At 55.1% G+C, this 26,442-nt stretch overlaps 1 protein-coding gene across 1 annotated transcript in view; it reads left to right on the top strand.

Moving 5' to 3' along the window:
* ZC3H7B (zinc finger CCCH-type containing 7B) overlaps positions 1 to 22,452 on the top strand; it is a 55,286-nt gene extending 32,834 nt beyond the window's left edge. Inside the window, exons 8-23 of the mRNA XM_039463246.2 lie at positions 2 to 44; positions 675 to 865; positions 1,473 to 1,794; positions 2,748 to 2,806; positions 4,196 to 4,295; positions 5,671 to 5,832; positions 7,885 to 8,090; positions 9,943 to 10,043; positions 10,972 to 11,153; positions 13,673 to 13,758; positions 17,027 to 17,160; positions 17,314 to 17,419; positions 17,512 to 17,620; positions 18,672 to 18,805; positions 18,963 to 19,126; positions 19,497 to 22,452. Coding sequence (XP_039319180.2) covers positions 2 to 44; positions 675 to 865; positions 1,473 to 1,794; positions 2,748 to 2,806; positions 4,196 to 4,295; positions 5,671 to 5,832; positions 7,885 to 8,090; positions 9,943 to 10,043; positions 10,972 to 11,153; positions 13,673 to 13,758; positions 17,027 to 17,160; positions 17,314 to 17,419; positions 17,512 to 17,620; positions 18,672 to 18,805; positions 18,963 to 19,126; positions 19,497 to 19,746 — 2,349 coding nt within the window. The 3' untranslated portion in view covers positions 19,747 to 22,452. The remainder of the gene's footprint in view (position 1; positions 45 to 674; positions 866 to 1,472; positions 1,795 to 2,747; positions 2,807 to 4,195; positions 4,296 to 5,670; positions 5,833 to 7,884; positions 8,091 to 9,942; positions 10,044 to 10,971; positions 11,154 to 13,672; positions 13,759 to 17,026; positions 17,161 to 17,313; positions 17,420 to 17,511; positions 17,621 to 18,671; positions 18,806 to 18,962; positions 19,127 to 19,496) is intronic.
* The last annotated feature ends 3,990 nt before the right edge of the window (positions 22,453 to 26,442 follow it).

Here is a 26,442-nt window from a genome sequence, read left to right as displayed (position 1 = left end):
GGGAACTTCTAATGGATTGGGGTCCATAGATGATATCGAAACAGGTAATATCCCAGTACGAGGGAACAGGTAGAAACTGGGGCCCCGGGTGAGGGGGTGCTCAGTCCCTCACCCCCGATGTCCCTGAGAGGTCAGGGGAGTCAAGCCCCTCCCATCCCAGCCCTGTGTATGGGGGGCCCCTGAGGGATTCCACAGACCAGCTCAAGGAGAGGGGAGGGCATCCCTAACCTGGTGGAGGTGGGTGCTGCCTCACAGCTGCGTGCAACAGTCCCATGGCCTTCACTCCAGGGCACCTGCACCCCCCACCTCTTCCAAAACCCTTTCCCCTCCTCTTCCTCATTGGCTTCCAGGAAAGATTGCCTTTTAAGAGTTTCCCTTGGAAAGGGCATTGCTTACTCCAGAGGAAGGAGGTAGTGATGCAGACATTGAGGCATTGAGCCTGGACCAGGGGTTGACATCATAGGACTCAGGGCTCCTCCCCGCTCTGGGGCTGTGGCCTTCCTTGACCACCCCTGAGCACCTGCCAGTGGAGTCAGCCCATGGGGAAGGCAGGGCTCCTGGCAAGAGCTGGGAGAAGAAGGAAAGGTGTTGGATGAGCATCCCCGGGCCTGGGCCGCCTCCTCTACCCCTACCAAGCAGTGCTCCCCTTTGACTCCTGCCCACCTTATCTGCAGACTGCTACGTGGACCCTCGAGACTCCCCGGCCCTCCTCCCCTCCACGCCCACAATGCCCCTGTTCCCTCATGTTCTGGACCTGCTGGCCCCCCTGGACAGCAGCAGGACCCTCCCCAGCACCGAGAGCCTGGATGACTTCTCAGACGGGGATGTCTTTGGCCCAGAGCTGGACACCCTCCTGGACTCACTGGTAAGCCACACCGCCCTCCTTGTGCTCCACTGAGCCCCTCTCCTGCCTCAGCCCCCATGTCCCAGAGGTGGAGGGAAGGCCCCCATGCTCATGTCATGTGTCTCAGGAGGAGGCCTCAGCAGGGACTTGCTTGGGACAGAAATGAAGCTGCAGTGTGCGGCTTCTTACACCTATAATCCCAGCACTTTGGGAAGTCAAGGCAGGCAGATCACTTGAGGTCAGGGATTCAAGACCAGCCTGGCCAACATGGTGAAACCCCATCTCTGCTAAAAATGCAAAAATTAGCTGGACATGGTGGCACACGCCTGTAATCCCAGCTACTTGGGAGGCTGAGGAAGGAGAATCACTCGAACTTGGGCGGAGGTTGCAGATCAAGCTATTGCACTCCAGCCTGGGCCACAGAGCAAGACTTCCCTCTCAAAAAAAAAAAAAAAGAAGCTGCAGAATGTCCGGCCAGAAGGGACCATAGTGAGCCCTGTTCCCCCATGGGACAGGCTGAAGCTGGGGAGCAGGCTGCAGGTCTCCTTGCTTCCCCAAGTGCCTGATGCTGCCCAGGTCCGGGCAGTCCCACCCTCCTCTGACCCCTCCCTCTGTCCCTGCCTCGTAGTCTCTGGTCCAGGGTGGCCTGTCTGGCAGCGGCGTGCCTAGTGAGTTGCCCCAGCTGATACCCGTGTTCCCCGGTGGGACCCCGCTGCTACCACCTGTGGTGGGTGGCTCCATCCCTGTCTCCAGCCCACTGCCCCCCGCCTCCTTCGGCTTGGTCATGGACCCCTCCAAGAAGCTGGCTGCCTCTGTGCTGGATGCCCTTGATCCCCCGGGCCCCACACTGGACCCCCTGGACCTGCTGCCCTACTCAGAGACCCGGCTGGATGCACTCGACAGCTTTGGGTCGGCGCGAGGCTCCCTGGACAAGCCTGACTCCTTCATGGGTAAGGCCATGGGTGGGCATGTTTAGCCCTCATTCCCTTGACAGACTGCACAGTGCTCTGGCCTCTCTGGTCTCTGGAGAATGAAGTGAGTTTCAAATCTGTTTATCCCTATCACCCCTTCGCAATCTAGGGCGAAGTGTTGTCTCTCTGTTGCTGTCTCTGCAGTTCTCAGCACAGTGTGGGGCTAGGGCCTGAGGGGTGGGTGCCTTGTTCCAGATCAAGCAGAGCAGAGTTGCCACAGCCTAGGCATCTAGACTCCCAGTCTGGTGCTCTCTGCCCAGCCTCCCAGGACCTTGGGTCGCCAAGCTGGTGAAACCCCATGGTATGATCCTGAGGCTAGAGCTGGGGCACAAGGTATGAGCTCCCAAAGCACCACTCTGGGCTGGGTGCCAGGGACCCAGGGAAGAAGCCAGCTTATCTGGGCCCTGGTGGGGCTAGCTTTCAGCAGTCAGACACAGCCCAGGGCACTCACCACTGAGAGGGCTTAACAGGACTATGGGGGCACAGAGGGGACTTCACTCAGCCTTGGGGCCAAAGGAGGCTTCCTTAAGGAAGTGGTGAGTCTGTGGGGTCTTGAAGGAAGAGTTCACCTGCCAGGCAGAGGAAGCAGAGGCACTAACCTGGCACGGTGCAGGGCTGGCTGATGAGCAGAGCAGCTGGGTGGGGGCCTTGGTCTTCATGGACCTGGAGCAAGCTAAGAAGCTTGGGCTTTCTCCTAGGGGCAGCAGGAAGCCCTGAACGTTTAAGCAAGGTGTGGACACACTCAGGCTGGGAGGCGTCTTTGCCCCGGGGGAGTGGAGAGGAGAGGATAGAGTCAGGGGTTCAGCCGAAATAGAAGAGGACGTGGGGCCTGCGGGCTTCTCTGAGTCAGCAACACATAAGGCGAAGTCCTATGAAGGTCTCTCACGCTCTCAGAGCCAGAGCCACTGACCCCTATGTCTTCTCCTGCCCAGAGGAGACCAGCTTACAGGACCACCGTCCCCCCAGCGGTGCTCAGAAACCAGCCCCCTCGGTGAGTGACTTGAGTGGGGATCCAGGCCCCCATTCCCTTCTGGGGGTTGTGGGTTTTAGAGTTGGGGAATGAGCCCTCTGCATGGGGCAGAGTGCTGCATCCCCCACGGCAGGGCACCGCAGAGTGGATGGATCAGAGATGATCGCCTCGTGCCCTTCCTCACTAAGCCATGTGCTGGGCAGGCACACAGAGGGCACCACTGCCCTTGTCTGATGGAAGAATTCAAGTCTCAGAGGGTGAAGTGACTTCCCCCGGATTAGTAGCATCCCTGGTCTCCAGACTCAGCCAGGTCCTGAGTTTAAAAGACCATCTGGGCCGGGCGCGGTGGCTCAAGCCTGTAATCCCAGCACTTTGGGAGGCCGAGGTGGGTGGATCACAAGGTCAAGAGATCGAGACCATCCTGGTCAACATGGTGAAACCCCGTCTCTACTAAAAATACAAAAAAAAAATTAGCTGGGCATGGTGGCACATGCCTGTAATCCTAGCTACTCAGGAAGCTGAGGCAGGAGAATTGCCTGAGCCCAGGAGGCGGAGGTTGCGGTGAGCCGAGATCGCGCCATTGCACTCCAGCCTGGGTAACAAGAGCGAAACTCCGCCTCAAAAAAAAAAAAAAAAAAAAAAAAGACCATCTGGACCAGACACTAGTGGCTCAAACCTGTAATCCCAGCACTTTGGGAGGCTGAAGCTGGTGGATCACCTAAGGTCTGGAGTGGAGTTTGAGACCAGCCTGACCAACATGGTGAAACCGTGTCTCTACTAAAAATACAAAATTAGCCAGGCATGGTGGTACATGCCTGTAATCCCAGCTACTCTGGAGGCTGAGGCAGGAGAATCGCTTGAACCCGGGAGGCAGAGGTGGCCCTGATTCGAGATCACGCCATTGCACTCCGGCCTGGGCAATAAGAGTGAAACTCTTGTCTCAAAAAAAAGAGAGCATCTGATGAGGTGGCTGCACTCTGACCCACACTAACTGTGCGATCCTGCGGAAGTCACCTAACCGCTCTGAGTCTTGCTTTCCTTCCCATCTGCTGTTGGCTTGAGGGATTGGGGGAGGGCATGAGCACAGGCTGCAATCAGGGCCACTTCCATTTCTGTGCTTTCAGATTCAGCTTGCCTTCAAAGAAAGGCTCAGAGCCAAGACCCAGGTCACCCACTAGTCTGCGGGCTTCCCATGGCCCGTCTGGTCCTGATACTCCAGATTGTTGGACCCTATTACAAAGAGCTCCCCTGGCTGGGAGGGTGGAAGAAGAGAAAGGGTCTTGGGCTGTGGTTTGCTCTTGAGTAGGATGGGGGAGTCACAGAGTACTCCCCACTTCTGGTGCCCAGGCTGGCCCCAGTGTCCTCAGCCATCTTCCTGTGCCCACAATGGCCTCCTTCCTCCTGTCACAGCCAGAGCCCTGCATGCCCAACACTGCCTTGCTCATCAAGAACCCCTTGGCTGCCACCCACGAGTTCAAGCAGGCCTGCCAGCTCTGCTACCCCAAGACAGGTAACCTTTCACCTACAGACTCTACCCCTCTGCCCCAGAGAGCTGGGAATCTCAGGAACTTGGGATCCCAGGTGGAAAGGATCCCAGTGTCTCAGCTGGAGATAAGTGCCAGAAAACAGAAGCCCTTCTGGGGCAGAAAAGGAAAAGGGCAGGCACTTGGGGCCTGTCTGTGCCACGCACTGTCTTCACATTTCTTTCTAGAGAAACACTAACATGGGTCAGACTCATTAGAGAGTGAGGGCGATGGTAGAAAGGAGATGGGTAGGCCTGGCGTGGTGGCTCATGCCTGTAATCCCAGCACTGTGGGAGGTCAGATGGGCGGATCACTTGAGGTCAGGAGTTTGAGATCAGCCTGGCCAACATGGTAAAACCCTGTCTCTACTAAAAATACAAAAATGAGTCGGGTGTGGCGGCTCATGCCTGTAATCCCAGCACTTTGGGAGTCCAAGGTGGGCAGATCACGAGGTCAGGAGATCGAGACCATCCTGGCTAACATGGTGAAACCCAGTCTCTACTAAATATACAAAAAAAAAAAAAAAAATTAGCCTGCCGTGGTGACACACCCCGCTTGAACCCAGAAGGCGAAGGTTGCAGTGAGCTGAGATCGCATCTCTGCACTCCAGCCTGGATGACAGAGTGAGACTCCATCTCAAAAAAATAAAAAAATGAAAAATTAGCCGGGCATGGTGGCACATGCCTGTAGTCCCAGCTACTCGAAAGGCTGAGGCAGGAGAGTCACCTGAGCCCGAGAGGCAGAGGTTGCAGTGAGCCAAGATCGCACCACTGCACTCCAGCCTGGGTGACTGAGGGAGGCTCTGTCTCAAAAAAAGATCAGGGAGGCCGGGCGCGGTGGCTCAAGCCTGTAATCCCAGCACTTTGGGAGGCCGAGGCGGGTGGATCACAAGGTCGAGAGATCGAGACCAACCTGGTCAACATGGTGAAACCCCGTCTCTAAAAAAAAATACAAAAAAATTAGCTGGGCATGGTGGCGCGTGCCTGTAATCCCAGATACTCAGGAGGCTGAGGCAGGAGAATTGCCTGAACCCAGGAGGCGGAGGTTGCGGTGAGCCGAGATCGCGCCATTGCACTCCAGCCTGGGTAACAAGAGCGAAACTCCGTCTCAAAAAAAAAAAAAAAAAAGATCAGGGAGATGGGTGCCAAGAATGGGCACCTTGGAGGGGCTTCCCCTAGCATGGCCCCCAGTCTCCAGGGAGCAAGTAGCCAGGAAGGGAGTGATGGGAGCTGGCAGGAGGTCCTGAGAGGGGAGGTAGCTATATAAGCAGGGGGGCTGATTCCTACCCACCACATGGGCCTGCCAGCTATCACCCTTCAGTTCTGCTTCCGGAATTGTCATCTGTGTCCACCCTGTCCATAGGCCCCCGGGCTGGCGACTACACCTACCGTGAGGGCCTTGAGCACAAGTGCAAACGGGACATCCTGCTCGGCCGGCTCCGGAGCTCCGAGGACCAAACCTGGAAGCGGATCCGGCCCAGGCCCACCAAGACCAGCTTCGTGGGCTCCTACTACCTGTGCAAAGGTGGGTGGGCTGCAGCGGGACGGGCAGCACAGCTGAGACCCAGCCCCTTCACCCTTAGCCGCCGCTGCTCTGCTCCCCATCACAGGTAGACAGAACGGGGGGTAGGCCTCATGGCCGCATGGGAGGTAAGAAAGCTGGGGCTCAGGCTCCTGGGTCCCATCTGGGATGCATTCCATATCTGAATGAGCGTCTCCTGTCCTGAACAGCTCCAGAGCCAGGCGGAACACATTTGCGACATTCAGCCGGAGCCGGAGCCCCTCACTGGCCTGTGCTCTGGAGTGTCAGGGGCCTACACGAGTCCTAGGGAGCCGGCTTCTGTTACCACTGTAGGGCCCCAAGGGCCTGTGGGGCGGTGTGCCCAGCAGCCGCATGAAGCATGTAGGACTGGCACGTGGTGAGGGCTCCATCCACCTGGGCTCTCTGTCACTCTTCTGTTGTCACTGTCCTCATTTCTGGCTCATGTCAGCTTGGTTGGTATTTAATGGACATCCATTGTGTCCCTGACTTGCTTCTTTCTGGTCCCAGCCAAGCGCCTTGGTCCTGCTGTATGGCGATGCGTGAATAGACATGAATCGTTAGGCCCTTCCCAGTGTAGCCCTTTCATCCTCACCGGCATGCAGCCTCACAGCTCTGGAGGAGGAAATGGAGGCTTTGAGAGTGCGCCCCAGGCTCTGCCTCTTTCCCCCGACCCGGCCCCTAGCAGTGGCCCGCCCAGGCCCCCTGCACTTGTTCCTTGTCCTCCCGCCAGCCTGGCTGGTCTAAGGACGTCACTCTTGGGTCGGAGGCCTCCATCAACCACTGCCCATGGCCCGTGGGATGAATTCCAGATTCTGCAACAAGGCCCACGCATGCCCGCATCCACCCCTCACCTCCTGCCCTAACCATTCCCGAAATGCACTGACCACCCGATTCTGTCGCACGCGCTGTGCCCTTTGATCCGGGTCGCCCTCTGCTCCTCCTTCAAGCACTGCCTGGATCTTGGAAAGCCCTTCTCTGTGGTGCTTCCCCTTGCAGCCACCCCTACTCCCACCCAGGGATCTGCCCCACTCCTCCAGGTCTGTGGTCTGCTTGTCCTTGTGCGCCAAGAGCCTGGCAGAGAGATGAGACAAGGCAGCCTTAGAGTGGGAGGAGGAGAAAGAAAAACAGATCCCAACTCCAGGAAACAGCAGATCTCCAGGTTCTGGGCCTTCCTCTCTCTAGACAGCCCAGCCCCCAGAAATTTTATTTTGTTTCTTTTTTTTTTTCCTAGTTGGAGGTGAAATGGGGTGGATCGTTTTTGTTTTATGAGACAGGGCCTTGCTCTGTTGCCTAGGCTGGAGTGAGTGGCGCTATCATAGCTCACTGCAGCTTCAACCTCCTGGGCTTAAGCCATCCTGCCACCTCAGCCTCCTGAGTAGCTGAGTACAGGCACATGCCACCACACCCAGCTTATTCTTTAATTTTTAATTTTTTTGTATAGATGGGGTCTCGATCTGTTGTCCAGACTGGTCTTGAACTACTTGCCTCAAGCAGTTCTGCTTCAGCCTCCCAAAGTCTTAGGATTACAGGCATGAGCCACCATGCCCAACGCCGCTGCCAGGATCTTTATTATCTCACTTGATTCTAACAACCCAGTCTCCTCCATTCATAGAAAAGACAGCTGAGGCTCGGGGAGTAATGAGGAATCCTAGCCCAATTCTGTCTGACGCCAAAGTACATGCTCTTAACCATGTGGTGTTATTTTCTTGGTGAATAATTGTTTTTAAACCCCTTATATTTACTTAGAGACTTGTATACTTCTACAAAAGCAGTCCTGTGGCGTGACTGGGGCAGGAGTGATTGCCGTGCTCTGCAGGTGCAGAGTGCAGAAGGGGACCTGGTGTTTGGAAAGGACTTTACAGCTCTGTCAAGTCCTGGCAGGGGGTGCAGCAGCCTCTGCCTCACCTGTGTTGGGGCGGAGCCAAACCCACCCCGGCTCACGGGGCCAAAGCGTCACAGGCCCCAGCGGGGTGGTAAGGGTGCTGCGGGCTGCTGTCCCCGCCTGGCGGAACGTGTCCTGTTGCCTCTTTGCAGACATGATTAACAAGCAGGACTGTAAGTACGGGGATAACTGCACCTTCGCCTACCATCAGGAGGAGATCGACGTGTGGACCGAGGAGCGGAAGGGCACCCTCAACCGCGACCTGCTCTTCGACCCGCTGGGGGGCGTTAAGCGCGGCAGCCTCACCATCGCCAAGCTCCTGAAGGAGCACCAAGGCATCTTCACCTTCCTCTGTGAGGTACCGCCCGCCCACCCGCTGCCACCCCATAGGCCACAGCACAGACAGGGCTGGGGATGCTCCCTGGCATGACCCACCGTGGGAGGTCAGCCCTGGAACCTGTGGGCTCTGGAGGCCTGGCCTTAGAACCAGTAGGTCCTAGACAGTCAGTAAGTCAGGGCCCTGGGATCCTATCTTGCTAAAGGCCAAATCCGATCCAGCCCCTCATTTTGCAGACGTAGAAACTGAGACTGGAAAGAGAAATCATAACCCTCACACCTGCTCTTTCCTGGCAGCCGGTCATAGGCCGGGCTTGCCCCGTAGTTGTTTTTGTTTCTCATTCCCAGCCTGGCACAGTGGCTCACGCCTGTAATCCCAGCACTTTGGGAGGCTGAGGCAGGCGGATCACTTGAAGTCAGGAGTTTGAGACCAGCTTGGCCAACATGGTGAAATCACGTCTCTACTAAAAATACAAAAATTAGCTGGGTGTAAAAATACAAAAATTTGTTGTGGTGCACACTTGTAGTCCCAGCTACTTGGGAGGCTGAGGCAGGAGAATCTCTTGAACCTGGGAGGCGAAGGTTGCAGTGAGCCAAGATTTTGCAACTGCACTTGAGACTCCATCTCAAAAAAAAAATTAAAAATTAGCTGAACTTGGTGGCCTGCACCTCTGGTCCCAGTTACTTAGGAGGCTAAGGTGGGAGGATCGCTGGAGTCCAGGAGGTAGAGGCTGCAATGAGCCGAGATCAAGGCACTGCACTCCAGCCTGGGTGACAGAGTGAGACTCAATTAACAACAAAAAAAAAGATGTCATTTCCATTGTCATGGCAGTGCTGGCAGGCAGTTATCCCCACTTTACAGATTTGAAGCTGAGATTCAGGGCGGTGAGGAGCTGCCCTCGGCCACACAAACAGCACAGTGCAGAGCTGAGCTTCAAACCCAGGCAGTCTGTCCCTGGAGCCATGCCCACCTCCCAGCACCAGCTGCCACTTGTGGTCCCTACAGCCAGGCCCCCAGGACACAGGCAAATTAGGGGCCTGTCTAGGGCTTCCCCCACATCCCTTGTGGGTATCTGGTGCTGCTCAGCTGTCCCAGGTGCCATGTCCACGTCCTCACACCTCAGGCCTCCCCCACGTCTCCCTCAGCCCTGCTGGCTTCAGTGGCCATTGCCCTCCCCACACGAGGCTGTTCTGTGTCTCTGGGCTTGGAACCTCTCAGCTCAGCTCTGATCCCAGCAGCCCCACTGAGCTGTTGTTAATTCCCTCCTCAAAGGTGTCCCTGAAGACCCCGCTTGGCCTCTGGAGTGAACTTGGCGCCTGCCTCCCCACCCAATTGTAGCATGTTGAGGGCAGGGGCAGTGTCACATCTGTGTCTGTAGAGCAAGGGCTCCAGGTCCGGGTCACTGGCAGGGTTTGATGGGGCTCAGTCCAACCCTTATCACTGGCATCACCGGCCCTTCCCCCAACTCTTCCAGGTCGGGACTTGTGCCTACCCCCTGCAGGGGGCGTTGGCCTGGGAATCATAGTTCATAGCCGGGTGACAGCCTGTCATTCATAAAACACTTGCCATTTCTTTTTTCTTTTCTTTTCTTTTCTTTTTTTTTTTTTGACATGAAGTAACCCCCTGCCCCAGGCATTGGGAGTGGTGGGATCAGAGGGAGGGAGGAGGGCGAGGAAGGGAGCCAAGGCCAGGTCACCTGTGAACTGGAACCAGAGAGACAGGGCCACAGACCCTGGGACTCCCTTCCTCACTGCCTCACAGGGCAGGGCTTGCAGGGACCCAGCTGTCCTTCCCCAAGTAGCCATGCAGGGTCCCAGCTCACCCCTTTCCCAGGTGGCTGTGCAGGGTCCCAGCCCTTCCCCTCCCTGGGCAGATCTGCTTTGACAGTAAACCCCGGATCATCAGCAAAGGCACCAAGGACTCTCCGTCTGTCTGCTCCAACCTGGCTGCCAAGCACAGCTTCTACAACAACAAGTGAGTGGGACCTGTAGCCCAGCCTGGGGCCTGGGGGCCAGTGGAGAGTCCACTTTTCCTCAGAGGCTGAGGAAAGGCCTAGCTGAAAGGGTGCACCTAGGGTGCAAAGAAAGGGGCAGAATTTGGGAATCAAATCCAGCCTACACCTGGAAAGGATGGGCATCACGTTTATTGAACACCTACTATATTCCAAGCATCTATTGGGCATGTAAATTACCTTAGCAATCCCTTGAGGAAGGAGTTACTGGCCCTGTTGTACAGAAGAAAAAAGCTGAGGCTTGGAAGTCGCTTACTTAGCTTACTCAGCAGACAGCAAGCCGGGGGGCCCAGTCTCTGACTCTAGCCCAGCACCCTCCAGTCTCACGACATCAGCATCAGGCAGTGGGGGGAGACCTGGGTCAGGTCTGGCACCACCCCTTTCTCCCTCTGGTTCCCCTTGGTTCTGCCGCAGTGTGACTATGAAGCCCAGGCCCTGCAGTCAGACAGACCAGTGTCCAATTCCTGGGCCAGTCGTCTTAGTCCAAGCCCCGGTTTCCTTATCTGTAAAGCTGATGATGCTCCTGGGGCTGCAGTGAGGGTCATTAAGACTCCTGGCCCAGGGGACGTGCTTGGTTAGTGTTCCTCAGGGTGCAGGACCGACTCTGCAGAATCAAGCTGGAAACCTGAGGGCAGGGCCCTCTGCTTGTTGGCAGCTCCATCTCTGAATCCTGAGGGGAGGGGCAGGAGTAAAGCAGTGCTGGGACCCAGGTCCAGGGCTGCCTGAGTGTAGGAGCCCCGTTTCTGCCCTCCTGTGTCATCCATGGCCTGGACTTGGTTCATAGATTGGGGGGTGCCCAGGGAGAGCCTGGCATGGAGAAGGTGGCCCTGCCAGGAGAGAAGTTCAGTGGGACTGCGGACTGCATCAATGCCCCTCCCACCTGCCCACCAGGTGCCTGGTGCACATCGTCCGCTCCACCTCCCTCAAGTACTCCAAGATCCGCCAGTTCCAGGAGCACTTCCAGTTCGACGTGTGCCGCCACGAGGTGCGCTACGGCTGCCTACGGGAGGACAGCTGCCACTTTGCCCACAGCTTCATCGAGCTCAAGGTCTGGCTGCTGCAGCAGTACTCAGGTGAGGGCTGGGCGGTACAGGTGAAGGGTGGGTGACTCAGGGCTGAGCGGTGCAGGTGAAGAGTGCTGCAGGACTGACTGAGGGTGACAGCCCAGGGCCCCGTGGTCGCTGCAGGGGACTTTGGGAGAGTTCAGGGGAGTGGCTGTGGGGTGTGCTCTCTGGAGAAGCCGCTGTGTCCCAGGCACTACAGAGGAGAGCAGTTCTGCTCTCAGGGTGCTTCCAAGCTAGGAGATCCTGAGGTTTTCCTCTCCCAGGCACCGTCCAGGGAGCAGGAAGAGGGGAGACGGAGTCAGCTGGGCTCCTGTGGCAGCACCTCTGCTTGCTCCAGGGTGGCCAGCAGCAAGTCCCCACTCGTCACTGGGCCTCAAGTGCTCATGGGGGAAATGGGGAGCCCCATCTCTAGATCACAGAGCTGCTGCGGGGATTTGAGGGTGTTCTTCCACTCACCCACCAGGGATTTCCTGAGCACCTTCTCTTGCCAGGGCATTCAGCCATGGTCTAGTCAAGGCCCTTACTTTCAAAGAACCTACATTTATAAGTGGTGGCCAGACAGACAGTACATAAACAGGTGAATAACTCCTATATTCCATTCGTTCTAGGATGCATGTATCCCTGTCATCATTTAATTAGCAACATTTTGTGGGGTGGGGGTACAAAATGTGGTACATATAACACTCAGTGTCTGCTTAGAGTTGATGAAATGCAGTGGTAGAATTTCAGGTGTGCCTCAGGATTATGAGGAAGATAAAGCCGAGCAATGGGGTAGAGAGAGACTCAGGGGTGGGAGCATTTTCGGTAAGATGGCTGGGAAGGGCTCTCTGAGGAGATAACTTTTGAGCAGGGAAGGGCAGGGAGCACATTCCAGGAAGAGGGACCAGGCTGAAGGCTCAGAGGCAGGAGCAAGCTCCACACAGAAAGGATGGGCCCTGGGGTAGAGCGGCTTAGCGGAGGGGAATGAGGCCTTAGAGGCTGGAGGGGGCTGCGCATTAGGAGTCTCTAGGCCTTAACCACTGGGGTTGTTCTAAATATGATTACAGTGTCTGGAGGAGGGTTTTAAGTGGGTGGAGTTCTATGATCTGATCAATACTTGGCAAAAGTTGCTCTGGCTGCCGGGCGGAGATCGAGGAGTGAGGGCAGAAGCTGGGATACCAGGGAGGGTGGTGGTGCTGGAGGTGGGAGAAGTGGTTAGATTCTGGGTGTATTTTGATGGTGGAGCCAACAAGATTTGTTAATGGACTAGATATGAGTATGAGACAAAGGAGAGTGTCAAGGTCGACTCCAAGATCAAAGCAACAGGAAGAATGGAGCTACCATGTTCTAAGAGGGAGAAGGGTGGCTGGGCGTAGTGGCTTACGCCTGTAATCCCAACACTTTGGGAGGCCAAGGTGGGCAGATCACCTGAAGTCATGAGTTCAAGAACAGCCTGACCAATGTGGTGAAATCCTGTCTCTATTAAAAATGCAAAAGTTAATTGGCTGTAGTGGCAGGCGCCTGTAATCCCAGCTACTTGGAAGGCTGAGGTAGGAGAATTGCTTGACCCCAGGAGACAGAGGTTGCAGTGAGCCAAGAGTGCGCCACTGCGCTCCAACCTGGGCAACAGTGAGACTATCTCAAAAAGAAAAGGGGGTGGGGAAGGCTGAAAGAGGAGCAGCGGGATGTGGGAAGTCTGAGTTGCCTGGTGGAATTCACATGGAGATGTTGGAGGCAGTGGATGTCGGGGTTTGGAAGTTCACAGGAAAGGTCTGGCCTGTGGATACAGACTTGCAGGTCATCTGCAAGAAACTGGAGGTCAAGTGCAGTGTCTAGCCCCAAGTAAACACCAGTGATGACTGGCTGTCATAGAGCAGTAGCCATAGGCCAGGGTGGAAGGCTGCCTCAGTCATGTGAAAGATGTGAGAAGGATGGAGAGGGCTGAGAAGAGGGCAGGCTTCATGGAAGCGTTGTGAGCTGCATCTCCAAGGTCAGGCTCAGTGGCAAGTCTGAAGCTGGCAGGGAGACAGACTGGGGGGTCCATGCCACCAGGCTGCGGTATTTGCCCTTTGGGGGCTGGCAGTAAAGAGCCGTGGCACCACAGCAAGCTGGTGAGCCAGGCTGGGCAGGCATGGAGCCCTAAGTGCCAGTGAGGCCAGAGGCTGCCAAGCAGGTACCAGGTTGCAGCCTCACTGAGAGAGATGGGGGTCAGGAAAGGGTGCTGGGTCACTGGCCCAAGATACAGGGCCACTGGCATGGGAGAAGGGGACTCCCCACCATGGTACAGAGCCAGTATCTTTCTACTGCTTTTTCCCACTCTTGGCTGCGTTTAATTCTTTCAATTCCAGTGAGGTCGGAGCAGGTCTCTGTTCCCATTTTGCAGATAGACAAAGTGTTTCCCTTGTACCCATGTCTTACTGTGGCTGGGCTAACTCGGAGTAGGGCTTCTCCAGCTGGGCCTCAGGGGGCACTGGCACCTCGTGGACCCCCTGCCTCCCTCTTTGCTGAGCACCTTGAAGGATGCCTGTGTCTGCCCCCACCCTCCCCAGGCATGACCCACGAAGACATCGTTCAGGAGTCTAAGAAGTACTGGCAGCAGATGGAGGCGCATGCGGGGAAGGCCAGCAGTAGCATGGTAAGACCTTCTGACACTGTGCCACTATTCAGATTTCAAGGCTTGTCCCCAAATCCAGGGTAGTATACTACATTCAACTGTTGTGTCTCTTTTTATTTTATTTTGTTTTATTTTGAAACAGGGTCTTTCTCTGTCACCCTTCCTGGAGTACAGTGGTATGATGATGGCTCACTACAGCCGCAATCTCCTGGTCTCAGGTGATCCTCCTGCCTCAGCCTCCTGAGTAGCTGGGATTCCGGGCATGCACCATCACACCCAGCTGATTTTTGTATTTCTTAAGACCATGGGACTGGGGATGTAGGGCTTTCCATCTTTTCCAGGCTGATCTGAAACTCCAGGGCTCAAGTAATCCTCCCACCTTGGCCTCCCAAAGTGCTGGGATTCCAGGCACAAGGCACCATGCCTGGCCTTGCTGTGTCTCTTTTTCATCGCCTTTAATGAAAAACAGTTCTTTAGTCTTTGCCTTGTGTTGCACTGATATTTTTGAAGAGCTGGATGCTTTGTAAAAGGTCCCTCCCTCTGGGCTTCTGTCAGTTTCCTCATTCCACAGAGGTGATGTGTTCTCGGCTCACACATCAGGGGATGCACCATCTCAATGTGTCCCTTCACTGGTTACAGTCTCATTAAACTTGACTCAAGTTGCCTCCATTGTAAATGTTTCTCTATTATAATAGAGATCTTTCCTCTTTGAAAGTATAAGACTGTACTTTCAGGGATCGTTTCTATAGTTTTTAATTAATAAATGTCTTTGGGAGGCCGGGTGTGATGGCTCACGCCTATAATCCCAGCACTTTGGGAGGCCAAGATGGATGAGACCAGTCTGGCCCAAATAACAAAAACCTGTTTGTACTAAAAATAGGAACAAAATTAGCCAGGCATGGTGCTGGGCGCCTGTAATCCCAACTACTTGAGAGGCTGAGTCAGGAGAATTGCTTGAACCTGGGAGGCAGAGGTTGCAGTGAGCTGAGATCGCATTGCATTGCACTCTACCCTAGGCGACAGAGCAAGCTCTGTCTTTAAAAAAAAAAAAAAAAAAAAAAAAAGGCTTGGCGCAGTGGCTCACACTTATAATCCCCGCATTTTGAGAGGCCAAGGTGGGTGGATCACCTGAGGTCAGGAGTTTGAGACCAGCCTGGCCAACATGGTAAAACCCCGTCTGGCCGGGCGCGGTGGCTCAAGCCTGTAATCCCAGCACTTTGGGAGGCCGAGGCGGGTGGATCACGAGGTCGAGAGATCGAGACCATCCTGGTCAACATGGTGAAACCCCGTCTCTACTAAAAGTGCAAAAAATTAGCTGGGCGTGGTGGCACATGCCTGTAATCCCAGCTACTCAGGAGGCTGAGGCAGGAGAATTGCCTGAGCCCAGGAGGCGGAGGTTGCGGTGAGCCGAGATCGCGCCATTGCACTCCAGCCTGGGTAACAAGGGCGAAACTCTGTTTCAAAAAAAAAAAAAAAAAAAAAAAAACCCCGTCTGTACTAAAAATACAAAAATTAGCTGAGTGTGGTTTCAGACACCTGTAGTCCCAGCAACTCAGAAGGCTGAAGCAGTTGAATCACTTGAACCTGGGAGGCGGCAGTTGCAGTGAGCCAGGATCACATCACCGCACTCCAGCCTGGGTGACAAGAGTGAGACTCCGTCTCAAAACAAACAAAAAAAGATCTTCAGGAGAAATACTTAAGACCTTGTAAATATCCTAGTACTGCTCAGACTAACACCACTGATTGTCATGTCCTCTCCCATCCCTCCTGATCTTCGCCATGGTCCTGAAGATGGGAGCCATGGGACCGTGGCATTTGCAGATGGGGAAGCTAAGGCTGAGAGGTTGTTAGTGACTTGCTCAGGGTCACACTGAGTGGGGCAAATCCCAGGTTCTCTGACATCCTGTCCAAGGCTCGCTCTGCTCCCTCCCACCTACGACATTCTCCGTCACCCCCAGGTGGGGATGGTAACCCTGGCCACAGGTGGGAAGCAGCGAGGGGCCAATGGGGACACAGGAATAGGCCACAGCTCCTGAGGGGAAGCTGCTATGGCAGGAGGATCACGCCTGGCAGTCTGGAAGAGCAAGGGCCTGGCGTGGTGGCTCACACCTGTAATCCCAGCACTTTGGGAGGCCGAGGCGGGCAGATCACAAGATCGAGACCATCCTGGCCAACATGGTGAAACCCCGTCTCTGCTTAAAGAAACAATACAAAGGTTAGCTGGGCATGGTGGTGTGCACCTTTAGTCCCAGCTACTTCAGAGGCTGAGGCAGGAGAATCGCTTGAACCCTGGAGGTGGAGGTTGCAGTGAGCTGAGATTGTGCCACTGCAGTCCAGCCTGGTGACAGAGTGAGACTCCGTCTCAAAAAAAAAAACAAAAAGAGCATGGGGTGACCCTGCACCAGAGGCTCCTGGGAAGACAGGAGGCTCAAGGTTACATGAGCGAGCGGGAACAGCTGGTGCATTCGAAGAGCAGCAGGTTGGCCAACGTAGCCAGGTGAAGGGGTTCAAGGTGGCAGGAGACAAGGCTGATTGAGCACTTTTCCCACCTCTGGCTCCCAGCCCTGTCCCAAAGGTGCAAAAGAGCAGGCCAAAGGCTGGGGCATAGGACAAGGAAGGAACATGGCAGGTGGGGCCCTAGAGACCAGCAAGGCCTTGCCCTGGAGGGAGGGCCAGAGACCAGGGCTGCCCAGATGCCTGTCCCACCACCCAAGGCTGATGCCTGTCACCACCACCCCACCCCCACTGGGGTGGCTTCCCATCTCCTGTACCCCCTACTCGCTACAGGCTTGGCACTCATAACCGGGTGAGTTGGTCAACATGAGGCACTGTAGAGACTGTGGGAGCTCACAGAATGGAAAGCTGCAGCTTAGTAGAGCCCCAGGGCAGGCTTCCCACAGGAGATGCACTTGAGCTGAGTTTTAACAGATAGTTTCTAGAACAAACTGGATGAAGAGTGGAGGAAGGACAGCCGGAACAGCCTGTGCAAAGCCAGGGAGGTGCGGTGGAGCCGAGCTTTGCCCTGGGAAATGCAGCATCCACAGAGCAGGCCTCCCAGGGAGTCGGGCGAGGCAGGGACCAGCCACAGGGTGGAAAGAGGGGCCCCGTTCCAGGCCTGGCTCCCCTGAGAAGCCCTTGGGCCTGCAGTTGGGAGGTCACTGCCTGCCAGGAGGACCTGGGAGAAGACCAGCTTATTCCAAGGTTGTCCCAGAGGCCACCTGTGTGGAGACCGCCGGGCCTCAGGCCTGGTGCCTGCAGCTTCACCAGTCCCCCTTTCTTGCCCCCACAGGGTACCCCGAGGACACATGGGCCCAGCACTTTCGATCTGCAGATGAAGTTTGTCTGTGGCCAGTGCTGGAGGAACGGGCAGGTGGTAGAGCCTGACAAGGACCTCAAGTACTGCAGTGCCAAGGCCCGGCACTGGTGAGTGGGGTGCCAGGTTGGGGCTTTGGTGGGATCGGGCCCACTCGACCATCACAGGTGTGGAGGCCAACTCAGAGAGGCCAGGGCTCTCCACGGAGGTCACAGCACACAGGCTCGGCCCTGACCTCTCCCCAACCCTGCTCTGTCCTGCAGCTGGACCAAGGAGCGGCGGGTCCTTCTGGTGATGTCCAAGGCCAAGAGGAAATGGGTGTCAGTGAGGCCACTGCCATCCATTCGCAACTTCCCACAGCAATACGACGTGAGCGCTGGGATGGGGGTAGCTAGGGAACCCCTGAGGAGGCAATAATGCTTTCCAGCGGAACTCAGACTCTCCCCATGCCCACTCCACAGCTCTGCATCCACGCACAGAACGGCCGCAAGTGCCAGTACGTGGGGAACTGCTCCTTCGCACACAGCCCAGAGGAGAGGGACATGTGGACCTTCATGAAGGAGAACAAGAGTGAGTGGGCAGGAGGGGCAGGCGGGCCTCTCTTAGGGTCTCCTCATCACTGAATATCTCAACTTACCAGTGGGCCCAGCTAGCCGGGCACGGTGGCTCACACCTGTAATCCCAGCACTTTAGGAGGCCAAAGCAGGTGGATCACCTGAGGTCAGGAGTTTGAGACCAGCCTGACCAGTATGGTGAAACCCCATCTTAAAAAAAATAATCGGCCGGGCGCGGTGGCTCAAGCCTGTAATCCCAGCACTTTGGGAGGCCGAGGTGGGTGGGTCACGAGGTCAAGAGATCGAGACCATCCTGGTCAACATGGTGAAACCCCGTCTCTACTAAAAATACAAAAAACTAGCTGAGCGTGGTGGCACGTGCCTGTAATCCCAGCTACTTAGGAGGCTGAGGCAGGAGAATTGCCTGAACCCAGGAGGCGGAGGTTGCGGTGAGCCGAGATCGCGCCATTGCACTCCAGCCTGGGTAACAAGAGCGAAACTCCGTCTCAAAAAAAAATAATAATAATTAAAAAAAATAATAAGGCCGGGCACGGTGGCTCAAGCCTGTAATCCCAGCACTTTGGGAGGCCGAGGTGGGTGGATCACGAGGTCAACAGATCGAGACCATCCTGGTCAACATGGTGAAACCCCGTCTCTACTAAAAATACAAAAAATTAGCTGGGCATTGTGGCACGTGCCTGTAATCCCAGCTACTCAGGAGGCTGAGGCAGGATAATTGCTTGAACCCAGGAGGCGGAGGTTGCGGTGAGCCGAGATTGTGCCATTGCACTCCAGCCTGGGTAACAAGAGCAAAAACTCCCTCTCAAAAAAAAAAATAATAATAATAATAATAATAATAATCAACTCACCGGCAGACCCGAGAGTGCCTGCCACACCCCCTTTTGCTGCCTGAGCCCTGCTCCACCCATCCCAGGCTGGGCCCATCAGCCCATCAGCCTATCAGCAGGGCTTGGGACGCCCACAGCTCTCAAATCAAGCAGGGACCATGGGGCAGAACGGATGGGGAAGCCCCTCAGCAAGTTCCCTGTCCCCTGTCCCCTGCCCAGTCCTGGACATGCAGCAGACCTATGACATGTGGCTGAAAAAACACAACCCAGGGAAGCCTGGAGAAGGGACCCCTATCAGTTCTCGGGAAGGGGAGAAGCAGATCCAGATGCCCACGGACTACGCGGACATCATGGTAACGCCCTCTCCCCCGAACATTCGGGGCTGTGGTCTGACCCTGACCTGGGAGGGGCAGCCTGGAGGGCCCAGCTGGCGGACACTCAGCCTCTCTGAGGGAGGTGGTCCAGGCATAGGTGTGGAGGACCCAGCACCCATGGTGGCTGTCCCCCTAGATGGGCTACCACTGCTGGCTCTGCGGCAAGAACAGCAACAGCAAGAAGCAGTGGCAGCAGCACATCCAGTCCGAGAAGCACAAGGAGAAGGTCTTCACGTCTGACAGTGACGCCAGTGGCTGGGCCTTCCGCTTCCCCATGGGCGAGTTCCGGCTCTGCGACAGGTGCTCCTGGGAGGGCAGGGCCTGGAGGGACACGGGGTATGGCCCGAGGAGATGGAGTCTGTGGCCATCTCTGGCCCCTCTTGGTCTGGAGGTGTGTGCAGAGGGTGGTGAGGCTTGGCTGTGAGTTCAGCCATGGGGGTAGGAAAGGGTGAGATTGGAGGACTAGACTCAGACCTATCCAGACCCCTAATTTGCAGGTGTGGAGCAGATCCCAGAGAGGGTCAGGACACCCAGGTTTTCCCTGAGCTGGGACCCTCATCACTGGGGAGAGGCTTGTCTTGCCCGGGGGAGGGCAAGTGGCCAGTCCAAGATTCACAGCCTGGGGCGGGAAGGGCGCCGAGCTCGGGCAGTGAGCGTCCTCCACCCACAGGCTCAAAAAGGGCAAAGCCTGCCCGGATGGGGACAAGTGCCGCTGCGCCCATGGACAGGAGGAGCTCAACGAGTGGCTGGACCGGCGCGAGGTGCTGAAGCAGAAGCTGGCCAAGGCTCGCAAGGACATGCTGCTGTGTCCGCGGGACGACGACTTTGGCAAATACAACTTCCTGCTGCAAGAGGACGTGGACCCTGCCAGTGCCACCCCAGAAGCTCCTGCTGCTGCTGCTGCCACCACCGGGGAGTAGGGCCAGGTGTCGGCCATGGGCAAAGTCCTGGGGCCAGGGGGTGGGGTGGGGACAGAAGGCCTGATAGAAGGGTCAGGGCTGGACAGTGGGGGGGTGGGGGGCCACCCTTATCAGGAACCCCCAGCCCCCTGGGGCCCCGTCCATCTTTTCCCCACCACCACCCCGGGTGTGCGTACCCAGGTGCACATGCTGCAGCCCCGGAGGCCCCAGGGTCCTCATCCCACTGAAACCTGGGCAGCCCTTCCCCACCCCCATGGCTCTCCTGGTTGAGGAGGGAGGGGCCTGGCTGACCCCTCCAGCTTCAGCCTCCAGCTTTAACTTCTGTCTGCTCCTAATGGGGCCCAAAGCTCAGGGCTGGGGAGCCTGGGGTCCCCACTTGAATCTGCAACAGTAGGGTCCTTCTCCCTGCCCCATCCTCACTCCACCCCCTCCCCCTGGGGGCAAATCAGGATATAACAGAGGGCAGAGGCCCCATTAGCTTTAAAATGTAGCCCCAGGAAGAAGCTGGGAACACTGTACTGGTCACTTACCCTCTGGAGCCTCAGCTTCCCCTCTGGAAGGAAGGGAGGAGCTGGTTTAGATGATCTTTGGAGGCTAAGGAGTCTCGGCCCTTTGAGGCCACCACCTGAACCCTGCTCCCTCATGGGCCAGTGAATATAGATTGTAGGTCCTCAGAGCCTTCAGAGATGATCCAGCCCAAACCCCATTTTGCAGAGAGGAAAACTGAGGCCTAGAAGGGAGGAGTGGTCTGCCCAGGTTCCCAGCACAAGGCAGAGCTGGGATGAAAACAGGGCTCAAAAGACTCAGGGCCAATTATTGGCTGAGCCCACGGTCCCCTCAGCAGGGATGTGATGGTCTCTGAATCAGTGTGCAGCTGGGGTCCCAGGCAGTGCTGCCTGGGGGCTGGGGAAGGGAGGCCCAGAGGAGGGCTGGCCATGTGAGCACCCCATGAAGGGACTGCCCCCTCCCAAGGATGGTCTCTTGGGGTACAGCGGCAGAGGTTGCCTCCCCACGTGCACTCTGGGAAAGGTGGCAGAGGGCAGGACACCATGAGCTCAGGATCTTCGTGAGACCTGGGAGGTGGGAAGGGTGAGGGTCTGGGGGATGTGGAAAAAAGGTAGGCTTGACCTCGGGCACCATGGGCCACTCCAGGATGGGACACACCCCTTTTTCTTGGGGACCAGGCATGTCCTCTCCTCTAGACCCAGACACACAGTTATAACCATCTGTCCTAGCCCCTCCTTGATCCCTGGCCCTACCAGCTACCTGGGACTCCAGTGGACCCCCAGCCCCTGCCCCCACCCCCCAAGGCCTCTCTCGTCCCTCTTGTCTTACATGTCTGTGTGCACCCCATCCTCTCCACCCCACCCTCCATGGGCAGATCCAGCCTTCCCTGGTTCCCCAGACATTCCAGAATGCCCCACACCATTGGCACAGGAGTGGGGCAGCCCCGGAAGGAACCAGGGATTAGGCTGGTTGGGGGGTGAGGAGGAGAAAAGGGACCATCCCATTCTTCTCAAGCAAGGATTGCCAGTGCGCGCTGACGCAGTGATGGGCTGCCCAGGGCTGGAGGGGATGCTGTTCCTCCCACCGCCACTGCCCGACCTTTCCTGATAATCGTAGCATGCACCCTTTCCTCTTCCCTGCTCCGCCCCCTACCCCAGCAGGCCAGTGCAGTTTGGGTGCTGGTGGTGTGGCTGGAGGAGAGGGGAGACCACACCCAAGGTGGGGGCCGTGGCTGTGATGTCGATGATACTCGTTTTCCCTGATCCGTGGTGTTGCAGTCTGTCGTCACCAGCCTTGTTTCTAGTGTGTATATATGTCGCCCCCGTGATGCATATATACACAGGTATTAAATATATCGCTCTATATAATATTATATATGTGTGTGGTATCCAAGGAATCACTTTTATGAGGGCTAAAGATAAAGAATTTGGCCAGAAAATGCAGCCATCCTTGTGTGATTAGGAGGGTTTTGGGGGTCATCGGACTATTTGCAAGGCGACAGGGACTGGAGCCATGGCTCAGAGATGATTCAGGCAGCCAGGGGCAGGAGCCAACCTCCCCAGGCCCAACTCTGCCAGCTTCCCAGACCACCCCCATCGAGTGCCAAGAGAGTGGGAGTGCTCAGGGAAAGAAAGTGATTTGTATTTGTCTCCCCGCCGAAAGGAACAGGATTCAAGACCAGAGTTTTAATCTTCAGCCTGTGATCTGTCCAGGGACCCTTGGGATCTGGGGCTCCCTGGCCTGGCCAGAGCTGAAGCCCCCACAGGGTAAGGAAGGGAGAGTGGGAGGCAGAGTATGATATGGGGGGGAGCAGACAAGAAGACACTTTCAATGATGAGGGTAACTATTTCAGTTGTGAGCCTTCTAGGGCCCCCGGCTGGGAGGCTCAGAGGGCGGAATCCAGGACCTGTGTTTACCCCTAGCAGGCAGGGACAAGATGGCATGGCAAGCATGGGGCCGGGGGTGGGTGGGGAGGGATGCTGCATTTCTCAGCTGGGCAGTAATCAATTTAATGGTCCTTTAAAATGTCTGTGTATTAAAAATTTAAGAATACCACACTTTAATATTAAATATTCATAAGGTCTAGTATCTTGATAATAATGTAGATGTTTTCATAACAATTTTTGTCCTTCTTAAAATAAAATGAAAGAAACTTGCTTCTTTAGCCTTTGTTCTAGAAAATAAACTTGTGCACTTTGACCTCTGTCCCCAAGGTGTCGCTCCTGTTCCTCCCCACCTGGCACTTGTATCCAGGGCCTGAGCCGCTCTGTCCTCTTGGGACAGACCTGGCCAGTGCTAGCTATTCTGAGGAATGTTAGACATGCCAAGGGGTAAGGGGCAGGTCTGTGTCCCTGTGTACCACAGAGGCCAGCTGACCCCGGCCCCGGCAGCATCTCACTGGCAGCGACAAGCGGAGCTCTATACAAGTGGCCCAGCAGCCACCTGTCCCTGGCTCAGCTGCAGCCTGCCTGCTCTCAGTCTTCCACGTGGGGCTGCCAGAGGTGCCCACACTTCCCTGTGCTTATACTGCAGCGTGTGCCCACCTGGGTTCCAAGGCCTGCCTTTGCCCTTTCTGGAGGGGGCTCTTCCAGGATGGCAGGGGGCCATGCCTCCCCTATGATCTGGAGTGTGATCCCAACTGCAACCCTGGCGCCAGTGAACCCAAGGGAGACTGAAGTCACATGAGTCCAGTTTTCTCATCTTTAAAAGGAACTAGCGAGGTCCAGTGGCTCATACCTGTAATCCCAGTACTTTGGGAGGCCAAGGTGGGTGGATCACCTGAGGTCAGGAGTTCAAGACCAGCCTGGCCAACATGGTGAAACCCCGTCTCTACTAAAAATAGAAAAATTAGCCGGGTGTGATGGTGGGCAACTGTAATCCCAGTAACTCGGGAGGCTGAGGCAGGAGAATTGCTTGAACTTGGCAGACGAGGTTGCAGTGATTCAAGATCGCACCATTGCACTACAACCTGGGTGACAGAGCAAGATGCCATCTCAGAAAATAAAAGGAGCTGATATATTAGATCTGGAGTTCTCAGCAGGGACACCTGTATCTGCTGGGGTGGGAGGTACTTTATCAAATCTTTTGGGTTGTGCATGGCTGTAGGTGATAGAGGGGTCCCGTGGGGAGGGACTGCTCATGTCCAAGAACAAGCTCTCGCCAGACAACTTTTTTTTTTTCTTTTTCCCTTTTTTTTTTTTTTTTTTTGAGACATAGTCTTACTCTATGGCCAGGCTGGAGTACAGTGGCACAATCTTGGCTCACTACAACCTCTGCCTCCTGGGTTCAAGCAATTCTCCTGCCTCAGCCTCCTGAGTAGCTGGGACTACAGGCACCTGCCACCACACCCGGCTAATTTTTCTATTTTTGGTAGAGGCAGGGTTTCACCATGTTGGCCAGGCAGGTCTCAAACTCCTGACTTCAAGTGGTCCACCTGCTTTGGCCTCCCAAAGTGCTGGGATTACAGTTGTGAGCCACTGCTCCCGGCTTCCCAGATAGCTTTAAACTGCAATGTGGAGTGGACTAGGACAGAGGTTCAAGACCAGAGAATTGCCTGAGGGAATCATTTGGGCCAGTTATGCAGTAGGCACTCAGATGCTTGATAAATGATGTAAGAAGCAGCAAAATCAGCCAGATTATTATTATTATTATTATTTTTGAGATGGAGTCACCCAGGCTGGAGTGCAGTGGTGCAATCTCGGCTCACTAGAACCTCCGCCTCCCGGGTTCAAGCGATTCTCCTGTCTTAGCCTCCCGAGTAGTTGGCATTACAGGTGTGCACCACCACACCCAGCTAATTTTTGTATTTTTAGTAGAGACGGAGTTTCCCCATGTTGGTCAGGCCGATCTACCCTCTTCAGCCCCCCAAAGTGCTGGGATCACAAGTGTGAGCTACCACACCTGGCCAGCAGCCAGCTTTATTGAGCACCTCGTTTGTGGCAGCTACTGTGCAGAGAGTACATCCATCCCCCACAACAACCCTGGAAGTCTGCTGTCCATATTTATAGCCCAGAGAGTTTCAGGGAAGGTTCCAAGGACCCTCAGAAAGGAGGCAGAAAAAAGATCAAGAACTACTGGGAACTGGGTATTGGCAAATATCTCTTTGGCTTTGACATTCTGGAACTCACAGCTGTGAAAAATCAAAGTGGCGTGGCAAGGCAGAGGTCCCACAAGAAAAATACAGACTCACCCTTAGGATGGAGAGATCACGTGCCTGCATCAAAACTTTCCCTGCATCAAAACCGATCACTCCTGTAATCCTGCTTTGGGAGATCAAGGCAGAAGAATCATTTGAGGCCAGGAATTTCGGACCATCCTGGGCAACAGTAAAACTGCATCTCTACCAAAAAAAAAAAAAAAAGAAAAAAAGAAAAAGTAAAATTAGCTGGGCATGGTAGTGCACACCTGTGGTCCTAGCTACTTGGGAGGCTGAGGTGGAAGGATGGCTTGAGCCCCGAAGGTTGAGGCTGCAGTGAGACGTCATCACACGACCACACTCCAGCCTGGGAGACAGCAAGACCCTATCTCAAAAACTCAAAACAATTTTAAAAAGCAAAGAATAAGACAAGCAAGACTGCAGTAAACCTAGTGGAATAAATTCATAAATTCTGGTCAATTCCTTTAAATTCTCTTTTGGTCCTCACATGGCTCAGATTGGTAAACATCAGCTCAGTACCCACTCCATCCCAGATCCTGGGAATAACAAGATTGCCACAGAAACTGCTTTCCCTTCAGTTCAGTGCTAAAGGAGACCAACCTAAAAGAAGATTATAGAATGATGTGATGGGGGTGAGCGGGGGAGACACTCAGGTTGCTAGGGGAGGCACCTCATCCAGGCTTGGGAGCCAGGGAGGGCTTCCTGGAGGAGGTGAAACTGGAATTGAAGCTTCAAAAAGATTCATAATTGTAATCCATGTTGCTTACTGTTCTGCATCTTTCTCTTAATTTTTGTTTCACATGTGCAGTTCCATGCACCCGTGTCACCTGGATATTTATGGTCAGTGGCTGATACTCATCGTATCAATTAGTCAGAGCTGGCTTCAGCAGCTCCCAGTTACTGAACACCGGCCAGTGTCTGGTCTTCAGCCCTGTGAGTAGGGGGCCTCAGTGAGCATGACCAACACAGCGCACCAGCTGACTCAGCTCTGCACCTCACTAGAGAAAGCCCTTGGGAGTCTGCAAAGAACCGCATCGGTCTATCCCCACACCTGGGAGCCCTTTGCCACCTCCCTGCAAAATATCCCCAGGTCTTCAGGAAAAGGCAGCCAGAGCCACTGGACCTGCTCAACTGATGATCGTAAGATTATGTCAACCTCTCCTGGCACTTTCATTTCAGGCCCAGAAGTGAGTATGTGCTACTGGTCAAAAAGAAGATGAGGCACAGGGAACTTTTTTTTTTTTTTGAGACAGAGTCTTGCTCTTGTCTCCCAGTCTGGAGTGCAATGGCACAATCTTAGCTCACTGCAACCTCTGCCTCCCAGGTTCAAGTGAGGCCTCAACCTCCTGAGTAGCTGACATTACAGGCACCTGCCACCACATTAAGTTAATTTTCGTCTTTTTAGTACAGACAGGTTTTCACTATGTTGGCCAGACTGGTCTCGAATTCCTGACCTCGGGTGATCCGCCCACCTCGGCCTCCTAAAGTGCTGGGATTACAGGTGTGAGCCACCATGCCTGGTAAATAATGTATTCTTTTTTTTTTTTTTTTTTTTTTTTTTTTTTTTTTTGAGACGGAGTCTCTTGCTCTGCCGCCCAGGCTGAAGTGCAGTGGCGCAATCTCAGTTCACTGCAACCTCCACCTCCCAGGTTCAAGCAATTCTCCTGCCTCAGCCTCCCGAGTAGCCGGCACTACAGGCAAGTGCCACCATGCCCAGCTAATTTTTTGCATTTTTAGTAGAGATTGGGTTTCACTGTGTTGGCCAGGATGGTCTCAATCTCCTGACCTTGTGATTCGACCACCTCGGCCTCCCAAAGTGCTGGGATTACAGGCATGAGCCACTGCACCCAGCTAGAACATATTCTTTATCAAGTTCTCCCTCAGCCCGGGCCTCTCAGCTGTACTCTCAGCTGTACAAGGCATTAAATGTTCCTATGGGGCCATTGTGACTCTGACCCCAGACTCCTGTCTGGGATCACAGCTCCCTTACAAGGAGACATAGCTGTAGATACATAGAGGACTCCATATTCCTA

This window comes from Saimiri boliviensis, chromosome 21 (assembly GCF_048565385.1).
Source record: "Saimiri boliviensis isolate mSaiBol1 chromosome 21, mSaiBol1.pri, whole genome shotgun sequence".
Classification (NCBI taxonomy): Eukaryota; Metazoa; Chordata; class Mammalia; order Primates; family Cebidae; genus Saimiri; species Saimiri boliviensis.
The sequence above is the reverse complement of the archived record's forward strand: the minus strand, read 5'-3'. Positions and strand labels throughout refer to the sequence as shown.